This window comes from Apteryx mantelli, unplaced genomic scaffold (assembly GCF_036417845.1).
Source record: "Apteryx mantelli isolate bAptMan1 unplaced genomic scaffold, bAptMan1.hap1 HAP1_SCAFFOLD_348, whole genome shotgun sequence".
Lineage (NCBI taxonomy): Eukaryota > Metazoa > Chordata > Aves > Apterygiformes > Apterygidae > Apteryx > Apteryx mantelli.
In genome coordinates, this window is record NW_027118702.1 from 24,523 (window position 1) to 36,564 (window position 12,042).

Consider the following 12,042-nt stretch of genomic DNA (forward strand, 5'->3'; position numbering starts at 1 on the left):
AGACCTTTAATGGGGACAAGGACGGGGGTGGCTCTTCTTGGGGACATCTATGGGGTCAACGGGGACGAGGACGGGGGTGGCTCTTCTTGGGGACATCTATGGGGTCAACGGGGACGAGGACGGGGGTGGCTCTTCTTGGGGACGTCCGCGGGGTCAACGGGGACGAGGACGGGGGTGGCTCTTCTTGGGGACGTCCGCGGGGTCAACGGGGACGAGGACGGGGGTGGCTCTTGTTGGGGACGTCCGTGGGGTCAATGGGGACGAGAACGGGGGTGGCTCTTGTTGGGGACGTCTATGGGGTCAACGGGGACCAGGACGGGGTGGCTCTTCTTGGGGACGTTCATGGGGTCAACGGGGATGAGGACGGGGGTGGCTCTTCTTGGGGACGTTTATGGGGTCAACAGGGACAAGGACGGGGGTGGCTCTTCTTGGGGACGTCTATGGGGTCAATGAAGACAAGGACAGGGGTGGCTCTTATTGGGGACGTCTATGGGGTCGGTAGGGACGAGGATGGGGGTGGCTCTTTTTGGGGACATCCGTGGGGTCAACAGGGACGAGGACGGGGGTGGCTCTTCTTGGGGACGTCCGCGGGGTCAACGGGGACGAGGACGGGGGTGGCTCTTCTTGGGGACAGTCAGTGGGGCCAATGAGGCCAAGCAGGTCTATGGGGTCGGGACGATGGTGGCTCTTCTTGGGGACGTCCCATGGGTTCAAGCAGGTCTATGGGGTCGGGACGATGGTGGCTCTTCTTGGGGACATCCCATGGGTCCAAGTGGGTCAATGGGGTCTATGGGGTCGGGACGACGGTGGCTCTTCTTGGGGACGTCCCATGGGTCCAAGTGGGTCAATGGGGTCTATGGGGCCAGGACGACGGTGGCTCTTCTCAGGGACGTCCCATGGGTCTATGGGGCCGGGACGACGGTGGCTCTTCTTGGGGACGTCCCATGGGTCCAAGTGGGTCAATGGGGTCTATGGGGTCGGGACGACGGTGGCTCTTCTTGGGGACGTCCCACGGGTCCGAGCGGGTCTATGGGGCCGGGATGACGGTGGCTCTTCTCGGGGACGTCCCGCGCGTCCGTGGGGCCAGCGAGGGCTGGTGGCTCCTCTCGACGTCACCCCCTGGGTCCCGCGGTGGCCGTCCCCCCCCCCCAGGCCGGTGCTAGTGGCTCTCCGGCGTCTCCTTGGGCTTCCCGTCCCCGTCGCCGTCCCCGTCGCCGTCCCACTCGGGCAGGGGGGGCCAGGGGGCCACGGGGATGACGGGACCCGGCGGCTCGGGGTCGTCGGGCCGTGGGGACCGGGGCTTGGGGGGGTCCCCGGTCGGGGGGTCGCCGGGGGGGGTCGCCGGCTCCGACATGCTGTTGGGGGGGGAGGGGGGGGAGAGGGGGGCTCGGGGGGGCCCAGGCGTCCGGGCCTTGGCCCCCCTCCTCCCCCCCCCCCCACAGACACGGGGGCCCAGGTGTCCGGGCTCAGCACTTCTCCCCCCCCTCCCCCTCCACCCCGGGTGTCCCCTACCCCAAGCTCAGGGACCCAGGCGTCCGGGAGGGGCCCAGGCGTCCGGGAGGGACCCAGGTGTCCAGGAGGGGCCCAGGCGTCCGGGAGGGGGCCCAGGTGTCCGGGAGGGACCCAGGCATCCGGGAGGGACCCAGGTGTCCGGGGGAGGGACCCAGGTGTCCTGGGGGGCCCAGGCGTCCGGGAAAAGGGCCCAGGTGTCCGGGAGGGGCCCAGGTGTCCAGGGGAGGGGCCCAGGTGTCCGGGAAAAGGGCCCAGGCATCCGGGAGGGACCCAGGTATCTGGGGAAGGGGGCCCAGGCGTCCAGGGGAGGGGCCCAGGTGTCCGGGAAAAGGGCCCAGGCGTCCAGGGAAGTGGGCCCAGGCGTCCGGGAGGGGCCCAGGCGTCCGGGTGGCCCTACCTGGCGGCGTCCGGCTCCAGCGGCAGCACTGGGAGCACTGGGAGGCCCCGGGGGCTCTTATGGGCGCCCCACCGCGGGGGGGGGGGCGGGGCTGCCCGAACCCGCCCGGACGCCTGGGCCCCTGGCTGGGGGGGGGGGTGGGGTGGGGGGGGGCAGCAGCGGGGCGCCCGGACGCCTGGGCCCCTCGGGGCGGGGGTGGGGCCCGGCCCCGACCGACCGACCGACCGACCGAGCCGGCAGGTCGAGGGGGGACGCGGAGGCGGCGGCGGCGGCGCCCCGTGACTCAGGGCTCCCAGCATGCACTGCGCCGCCCCCCCCCCACCCAACCTCACCCCGGGGGGGGGGCCCAGGCGTCCGGGGGGCCCTCGCTCCCCTCCAGGGAACAACCCCTGCGGATCAGCCCCTATAGACCCGGCCCCTATAGAAACGGACCCTATAGAAACAGGCCCTATAGACCTGGGCCCTTTAGAAATGGACCCTATAGAGCTGGGCCCTATAGAAACGGCCCCTATAGCCCGGCCCCTATAGATAGACCTGGGCCCTATAGAAACAGACTCTATAGACCCAGTCCCTATAGAAACGGGCCCTATAGAACTGGGCCCTATAGAAACGGACCCTATAGACCCGGTCCCTATAGAAACAGGCCCTATAGACCCAGGTCCTATAGAAATGGGCCCTATAGAAACAGGCCCTATAGACCTGGGCCCTTTAGAACTGGGCCCTGTAGAAATGGACCCTATAGACCTGATCCCTATAGACCCGGGCCCTATAGAAACGGACCCTATAGATCTTGGGCCCTATAGAAACGGACCCTATAGACCCGGTCCCTATAGAAACGGACCCTATAGAAACGGATGCTATAGATCTTGGGCCCTATAGAAACGGACCCTATAGAAATGGACCTTATGGGACCCTATGGGACCCTATAGCCCCCCCCAGGAATCAGCGGCACCACGTGGGGTCGTTTCCTTTATTGAGCACCGGATACAGAGCTGGGGGGGGGGAAGGGGGTGGGGGGGTGCCCGGACGCCTGGGCCCCTCGTCCTGCCCCCCCGGCTGAGCTGGAAGGTCATGATCTGGGGGGGGGGGTCACGAGGACCCAGGCGTCCGGGACCCCCCCCCCCACAGTGATCCCTTCCCCAGAGCCCAGGGAAGGGGCCCAGGCGTCCGGGAGCCCCTCGGCCACCCATCCTCCACCCCAGGGAAGGGGCCCAGGCGTCCGGGAGCCCCCAACGGTCCCTTCCCGAGACGCAGGGAAGGGGCCCAGGCGTCCGGGCGGCGCGGATCCGGGCTCAGGGCCGCGGCGATGGCGTCGCCGGGGCGGCGGCGGGCGAGGAAGCCGAGGCCGAGGCCGAAGCCGCCTCCAGCAGATCCCGCAGCTCGGGGACGAGCTCCAGGAGGGATTCGGGCAGCGCCGGGATCCGGCTCCGGGGGCTCTGCAGCGCCGCCACCGCGCGCTCCACCGCCGCCGCCACGTTGCCTTCGGCCTCCTCCTCCTCCTCCTCCGCCGCCGCCGCCGCCATGGCCGTCGCCGTGGGGAGGGTGACGGGGACGGGGACGGCGGTGGGGACGGCCAGGCTGCGGGCGGCGACGCCTGGGGGAGACGGGGAGGATCGACGCGGGGCTCGAGGGGCCCAGGCGTCCGGGTCCCCAGTCCCATCCCGGATCATGGAGGGGCCCAGGCGTCCGGGTGCCTAGGGACCCCCCCCCCCCGCTCCCCCCATCCCAGACCATGGAGGGGCCCAGGCGTCCGGGTCCCCAACCCCATCCCAGACCATGGAAGGGGCCCAGGCGTCCGGGTCCCCAATCCCATCCCAGATCATGGAGGGGCCCAGGGGTCCGGGTCCCCAACCCCATCCCAGACCATGGAGGGGGCCCAGGTGTCCGAGTCCCCAGTCCCATCCCGGATCATGGAAGGGGGCCCAGGCGTCCGGGTCCCCAGTCCCATCCCAACCCGTGGAAGGGGCCCAGGCGTCCGGGTCCCCAACCCCATCCCAGACCATGGAGGGGGCCCAGGCGTCCAAGTCCCCAGTCTCATCCCGGATCATGGAGGGGGCCCAGGCGTCCGGGTCCCCAGTCCCATCCCAGACCACGGAAGGGGCCCAGGCGTCCGAGTCCCCAGTCCCATCCCGGATCATGGAGGGGCCCAGGCGTCCGGGTCCCCAGTCCCATCCCAACCTGTGGAGGGGGCCCAGGCGTCCGGGTCCCCGGTCCCATCCCGGATCATGGAGGGGCCCAGGCGTCCGGGTCCCCAGTCCCATCCCGGATCGTGGAAGGGGCCCAGGCGTCCGGGTCCCCAGTCCCATCCCAACCCATGGAGGGGGCCCAGGCGTCCGGGTCCCCAGACCGTGCAGGGGGCCCAGGCGTCCGGGCACCTACCGAGCGGGCGGGGGCCGAGCAGGACGAGGAGGCCGAGCAGGATCCCGCCGCGGGTGCCGGGGGCACCCATGGGTGCTGCCTGGCGGAACTGGGCGCGCTGGGCGTACTGGGAGCACTGGTTTTATGGCCGGGCGGGAGCACCGTGTCCCCCCCACCCCCACCCCGGCGGCGCTTTCGACCCAGCCTGGGTGCAGCCGCCCACGGCCGGGTGGGGGCCCAGGCGTCCGGGGGCCGGCGCCCTCCCTCCGCCCTCCCCAGGGGCCCAGGCGTCCGGGCGGGGGGGGGGCCGGCTCCGTCCCCGAGGTCCCTCCGTCCTCCTGGGGGGCTCGTACTGGTCCGTACGGGTCCATACTGGTCCCTGGGGAGGGGCCTTACTGGTTCCTATAGGGCCCATGTGGATCCCTATGGGGCCATACTGGTCTGTGTGGGTCCATACTGGTCTGTGTGGGTCCATACTGGTTCCTCTAGGGCCCATACTGGTCTGTGTGGGACCCATACTGGTTCCTATGGGGTCCATACTGGTGTGTGGGGGGCCCATACTGGTGCATGTGGGCCCATACTGGTTTCTATAGGGTCCATCCCAGTCTGTGTGGGTCCATACTGGTCTGCATGGGGCCCATACTGGTTCCTCTAGGGCCCATACTGGTCTGCATGGGGCCCATACTGGTTCCTCTAGGGCCCATACTGGTCTGTGTGGGGCCCATACTGGTTCCTCTAGGGTCCATACTGGTGTGTGGGGGGCCCATACTGGTTCCTCTAGGGCCCATACTGGTTCCTATAGGGTCCATACTGGTGTGGGGGGGGCCCATACTGGTGCATGTGGGCCCATACTGGTTTCTATAGGGTCCATCCTAGTCTGTGTGGGTCCATACTGGTCTGTGTGGGTCCATACTGGTTCCTATAGGGTCCATACTGGTCTGCATGGGGCCCATACTGGTTCCTCTAGGGCCCATACTGGTCTGTGTGGGGCCCATACTGGTTCCTCTAGGGTCCATACTGGTCTGTGTGGGGTCCATACTGGTTCCTCTAGGGCCCATACTGGTTCCTATAGGGTCCATACTGGTGTGTGGGGGGCCCATACTGGTGCATGTGGGCCCATACTGGTTTCTATAGGGTCCATCCCAGTCTGTGTGGGTCCATACTGGTTCCTCTAGGGTCCATACTGGTGTGTGTGGGACCCATACTGGTTCCTCTAGGGTCCATACTGGTGTGTGTGGGTCCATACTGGTTCCTATAGGGTCCATACTGGTCTGTGTGGGACCCATACTGGTTCCTCTAGGGTCCATACTGGTCTGTGTGGGTCCATACTGGTTCCTCTAGGGTCCATACTGGTCTGTGTGGGTCCATACTGGTTCCTCTAGGGCCCATACTGGTGTGTGTGGGACCCATACTGGTTCCTCTAGGGTCCATACTGGTGTGTGTGGGACCCATACTGGTTCCTCTAGGGTCCATACTGGTCTGTGTGGGTCCATACTGGTTCCTATAGGGTCCATACTGGTCTGTGTGGGACCCATACTGGTTCCTCTAGGGTCCATACTGGTCTGTGTGGGTCCATACTGGTTCCTCTAGGGTCCATACTGGTGTGTGTGGGACCCATACTGGTTCCTCTAGGGTCCATACTGGTCCCCGTGGGTCCATACTGGTTCCTATAGGGTCCATACTGGTCTGTGTGGGACCCATACTGGTTCCTATAGGGTCCATACTGGTTTGTGTGGGTCCATACTGGTCCCCGTGGGTCCATACTGGTTCCTATAGGGTCCATACTGGTCTGTGTGGGACCCATACTGGTTCCTATAGTGCCCATGTGGGTCCCTATGGGGCCATACTGGTCCCTGTGGGTCCATACCAGTTCCCATACAGCCCATACTGGTCCATATGGGGCTCATACTGGTTCCCATAGGGCCCATACTGGTCCATATGGGGCCCATACTGGTCCGTGTGGGGTTCGTACTGGTCCCCGTGGGGCTGAACCCACTGGTGTCCCCGTCCCTCCTGCCCCGGGGCAGTTTCGGGGCCACCACCCTGGGGACACCCGGCACCGGCACCGCCCCACGGTGGCCTCGACGGCCCCAGGAGCGTCACCAACGTCCCCAACGTCCCCAACGTCCCGTCCCCGACGTCCCCGTGAGTGTCCCCAACGTCCCGTCCCATCCCCAATGTCCCCAGTGTCCCCATCCCGTCCCCAATGCCATCAACGTCCCCAACGTCCCCATCTCCATGCCATCCCCATGGGCGTCCCCATCCCAGACCCAACGTCCCCATGAGTGTCCCCAACGTCCCGTCCCATCCCCGATGTCCCCAGTGTCCCCATCCCATCCCCAATGTCATCAACGTCCCCAACGTCCCCATCTCCATGCCATCCCCATGGGCGTCCCCATCCCATCCCCAACGTCCCCATGAGTGTCCCCAACGTCTTGTCCCATCCCTGATGTCCCCAGTGTCCCCATCCTGTCCCTGATGTCCCCAATGTCCCCATCACATCCGCGATGTCCCCAACGTCCCCATCCCATCTGGCAACATCCCCAACGTCCCATCCCGTCCCCGACGTCCCAGCCTGTCCCCAATGACCCCATCACGTCCCCGATGTCCCCGTGCCCAGGAATGTCCCCGACGTCCCACCTCTGTCCCGTCCCATCCTGTCCCCGCGCGTGGGCAGGGACCGGCCCTGCCGGCTCGGCCGGCGCCGCGACACGTGGGGACACGTGGGGACACGTGGGGACACGCGGGGACGCGGCTGAGCCTGGTGCAACCACTTTATTGGGACACGTGAGACGGAGACTGCTGGAGAGGGGCCCAGGCGTCCGGGAAGGGCCCAGGTGTCCGGGAAGGGCCCAGGCGTCCGGGAAGGGCCCAGGCGTCCGGCCCTTCTCCCACCCCCACCAGCCCCTACTTCTCGCAGCCGCCGCAGCTGGACTGGCCGGATCCGGATCCCGTCCCGGATCCAGATCCCGTCGCAGGGCGAGATCCAGATCCGGATCCCATCCCGGAGCCGTAGGTGGTCCCAGATCCCGTCCCGGATCCGTAGGTGGTCCCGGATCCCGTCCCAGATCCATAGGTGGTCCCGGATCCCACCCCGGAGCTGTAGGCGCCGGATCCGCTGCCGGATGTGGCAGGGGATCCCCCCGCGGGGCCGCGCCGCACCGGGATGCGGCCCCCGATCCGGGCTGGATCCCACAGCCTCGGCACGAAGGGGATCCCGGGATTCTTGTACACCGGGCGCTGGAAACCCCCCGATCCTCCGTAGGATCCCGATCCGCCCCCGTAGGATCCAGATCCCCCATAGGATCCCGATCCGCCCCCATAGGATCCAGATCCACCATAGGATCCCGAGCTGCCCCCATAGGATCCGGATCCTCCGTAGGATCCCGAATTGTCCCCGTAGGATGCCGGCAGCCTGTAGGATCCCGAGCTGCCTCCGTAGGATCCCGATCCCCCATAGGATCCCGATCCGCTTCCCCCTTGGGATCCGGGTCTGCCCAATCCCGATCCACTGCTTCCCTGGGATCCGGGTCTCCCTGATCCGGATCCGCTTCCCCCTTGGGATCCGGGTCTCCCCAGCCCAGGTCTGCCTGATCCGGATCCGCTTCCATAGGATCCCCCGTAGGATCCCGTCCCGTCACCATAAGCTACGGATCCGCTTCCCCCTTGGGAGCTGGGTCTGCCTGACCCGGATCCGCCCCCATAGGATCCAGAACCGGATCCCCCCTGGGACCCGGATCCCCCATAAGATCCCAATCCGCTGCCTCCTTGGGAGCCGCTTCCCCAGTGGAATACGGGTCTGCCCAAGCCAGATCCGCTTCCATAAGATCCGGAACTGGATCCCCCGTGGGATCCCAATCTGCCTCCGTAGGATCCCAAAGACCCATCGGGTGCCGCTGCTCCAGCTCCGTAGGATCCCGGGGGCCCATAGGATCCTAATCCACTCCCATAGGATCCCGCTGATCCCCCGCCGTAGGATCCCAAGCCGGTTCCGTAAGATCCCGAATCACTTCCATAGGATCCTGATGAGCCGTAGGATCCCGAATTGCTTCCATAGGATCCCGATCCGCCTCCGTAGGATCCCGAGCTCCCCCCGCCCATCTGGGGGCTGAGGAATCCGGTGGGATCCTTGCAGGGATCCACCCCAGCCGGCAGCGGGACCAAGCGGGAGCCCCCTGGTTCGCAGCGGCAGGTGGCGCCTGGGGGGAAAGGGGGTGTCAGGGGCGCCCGGACGCCTGGGCCCCTTGCGGATCTGGGGGGTCCCGGACGCCTGGGCCCCTTGTGGCTCTGGGAGGGTCCCGGACGCCTGGGCCCCTTGCGGATCTGGGAGGGTCCCGGACACCTGGGCCCCTTGTGGCTCTGGGGGGTCCCGGACGCCTGGGCTCCTTGTGGATCTGGGAGGGTCCCGGACGCCTGGGCCCCTTGCGGATCTGGGGGGTCCCGGACGCCTGGGCCCCTTGTGGCTCTGGGGGGTCCCGGACGCCTGGGCCCCCCGTGGCTCAGGGGTGGGGGGATCCGGGGGTGCCCAGGGGGGTCCCCAGCCCGTGTCCCCCCCCGTCCCCATCCCCGTCCCCCCCCCCAAGTCCGGTCGCACCTGGGAGGCGCAGGCAGAGCAGCAGGAGCCCGAGGGCGACGGGCAGCCGGGGAGCGGCCATGGCCGGGGACGGCGGGGACGGCGGGGACGGCGGCGAGGGCACCTAAATAGGGGCCGGGGTGGGGCGCCCCGGGGTGCCACCGCCCGGGGAGGGGACGGGACAGACGGACGGCAAGGACACGGGGACACGGGGACACGGGGCCGGGCGCCGCCTGCGCTAAACCTCTGAGTCACCGGGATTGACCCGCTTGGCGGGGCCGCCCGGACGCCTGGGCCCTCATTAGGGATGGGGTCAAGGGGCGCCCGGACGCCTGGGCCCTCATTAGGGATGGGGTCAAGGGGCGCCCGGACGCCTGGGCCCTCATTAGGGATGGGGTCAGGGGGCGCCCGGACGCCTGGGCCCTCATTAGGGATGGGGTCAAGGGGCGCCCGGACGCCTGGGCCCTCATTAGGGATGGGGTCAGGGGGCGCCCGGACGCCTGGGCCCTCATTAGGGATGGGGTCAGGGGCCGCCCGGACGCCTGGGCCCTCATTAGGGATGGGGTCAAGGGGCGCCCGGACGCCTGGGCCCTCGTTAGGGATGGGGTCAAGGGGCGCCCGGACGCCTGGGCCCTCGTTAGGGATGGGGTCAAGGGGTGCCCGGACGCCTGGGCCCTCATTAGGGATGGGGTCAAGGGGCGCCCGGACGCCTGGGCCCTCGTTAGGGATGGGGTCAAGGGGCGCCCGGACGCCTGGGCCCTCATCAGGGATGGGGTCAAGGGGCGCCCGGACGCCTGGGCCCTCATTAGGGATGGGGTCAAGGGGCTGCCCGGACGCCTGGGCCCTCATTAGGGATGGGGTCAAGGGGCGCCCGGACGCCTGGGCCCTCATTAGGGATGGGGTCAAGGGGCGCCCGGACGCCTGGGCCCTCGTTAGGGATGGGGTCAAGGGGCGCCCGGACGCCTGGGCCCTCGTTAGGGATGGGGTCAAGGGGCGCCCGGACGCCTGGGCCCTCATCAGGGATGGGGTCAAGGGGCGCCCGGACGCCTGGGCCCTCATTAGGGATGGGGTCAAGGGGCGCCCGGACGCCTGGGCCCTCGTTAGGGATGGGGTCAAGGGGCGCCCGGACGCCTGGGCCCTCGTTAGGGATGGGGTCAAGGGGCGCCCGGACGCCTGGGCCCTCGTTAGGGATGGGGTCAAGGGGCGCCCGGACGCCTGGGCCCTCGTTAGGGATGGGGTCAAGGGGCGCCCGGACGCCTGGGCCCTCATTAGGGATGGGGTCGGGGGCCGCCCGGACGCCTGGGCCCTCATTAGGGATGGGGTCGGGGGCCGCCCGGACGCCTGGGCCCTCGTTAGGGATGGGGTCGGGGGCCGCCCGGACGCCTGGGCCCTCATTAGGGATGGGGTCAAGGGGCGCCCGGACGCCTGGGCCCTCATTAGGGATGGGGTCAAGGGGCGGCCGGACGCCTGGGCCCTCATTAGGGATGGGGTCAAGGGGCGCCCGGACGCCTGGGCCCTCGTTAGGGATGGGGTCAAGGGGTGCCCGGACGCCTGGGCCCTCGTTAGGGATGGGGTCAAGGGGCGCCCGGACGCCTGGGCCCTCATCAGGGATGGGGTCAAGGGGCGCCCGGACGCCTGGGCCCTCATTAGGGATGGGGTCAAGGAGGGTGCCCGGACGCCTGGGCCCTCATTAGGGATGGGGTCAAGGGGCGCCCGGACGCCTGGGCCCTCATTAGGGATGGGGTCAGGGGTCACCCGGACGCCTGGGCCCTCATTAGGGATGGGGTCGGGGGGCAGCCGGATGCCTGGGCCCTCATTAGGGATGGGGTCAAGGGGTGCCCGGACGCCTGGGCCCTCATTAGGGATGGGGTCAAGGGGCGCCCGGACGCCTGGGCCCTCGTTAGGGATGGGGTCAAGGGGCGCCCGGACGCCTGGGCCCTCATTAGGGATGGGGTCAAGGGGCGCCCGGACGCCTGGGCCCTCGTTAGGGATGGGGTCAAGGGGTGCCCGGACGCCTGGGCCCTCGTTAGGGATGGGGTCAGGGGCCGCCCGGACGCCTGGGCCCTCATTAGGGATGGGGTCAAGGGGCGCCCGGACGCCTGGGCCCTCATTAGGGATGGGGTCAAGGGGCGGCCGGACGCCTGGGCCCTCATTAGGGATGGGGTCAAGGGGCGCCCGGACGCCTGGGCCCTCGTTAGGGATGGGGTCAAGGGGTGCCCGGACGCCTGGGCCCTCGTTAGGGATGGGGTCAAGGGGCGCCCGGACGCCTGGGCCCTCATCAGGGATGGGGTCAAGGGGCGCCCGGACGCCTGGGCCCTCATTAGGGATGGGGTCAAGGGGGGTGCCCGGACGCCTGGGCCCTCATTAGGGATGGGGTCAAGGGGCGCCCGGACGCCTGGGCCCTCATTAGGGATGGGGTCAGGGGTCACCCGGACGCCTGGGCCCTCATTAGGGATGGGGTCGGGGGGCAGCCGGATGCCTGGGCCCTCATTAGGGATGGGGTCAAGGGGTGCCCGGACGCCTGGGCCCTCATTAGGGATGGGGTCAAGGGGCGCCCGGACGCCTGGGCCCTCGTTAGGGATGGGGTCAAGGGGCGCCCGGACGCCTGGGCCCTCATTAGGGATGGGGTCAAGGGGCGCCCGGACGCCTGGGCCCTCGTTAGGGATGGGGTCAAGGGGTGCCCGGACGCCTGGGCCCTCGTTAGGGATGGGGTCAAGGGGCGCCCGGACGCCTGGGCCCTCATCAGGGATGGGGTCAAGGGGCGCCCGGACGCCTGGGCCCTCATTAGGGATGGGGTCAAGGGGGGTGCCCGGACGCCTGGGCCCTCATTAGGGATGGGGTCAAGGGGCGCCCGGACGCCTGGGCCCTCATTAGGGATGGGGTCAGGGGTCACCCGGACGCCTGGGCCCTCATTAGGGATGGGGTCGGGGGGCAGCCGGATGCCTGGGCCCTCATTAGGGATGGGGTCAAGGGGTGCCCGGACGCCTGGGCCCTCATTAGGGATGGGGTCAAGGGGCGCCCGGACGCCTGGGCCCTCATTAGGGATGGGGTCGGGGGGCAGCCGGACGCCTGGGCCCTCATTAGGGATGGGGTCAAGGGGTGCCCGGACGCCTGGGCCCTCATTAGGGATGGGGTCAGGGGTCACCCGGACGCCTGGGCCCCTCGCTAGGAATGGGGTCAAGGGCCGCCCGGACGCCTGGGC

At 68.8% G+C, this 12,042-nt stretch overlaps 1 protein-coding gene across 1 annotated transcript; it reads right to left on the bottom strand.

The window, feature by feature from the left end:
* Nucleotides 1-7,130: 7,130 nt before the first annotated feature.
* LOC136996396 (keratin, type I cytoskeletal 9-like) lies at nucleotides 7,131-8,689 on the bottom strand. Its single transcript, XM_067317314.1, has one exon. The coding sequence runs from the start codon at nucleotides 8,366-8,368 to the stop codon at nucleotides 7,175-7,177; it is 1,194 nt and encodes a 397-aa protein (XP_067173415.1). The 5' UTR covers nucleotides 8,369-8,689; the 3' UTR covers nucleotides 7,131-7,174.
* Between the last annotated feature and the right edge of the window lie 3,353 nt (nucleotides 8,690-12,042).

Bases quoted from the DNA above. Each gene is read 5' to 3' on its own strand.
- LOC136996396 (XM_067317314.1), bottom strand. From the start codon at position 8,368: ATGGGCGGGGGGAGCTCGGGATCCTACGGAGGCGGATCGGGATCCTAT.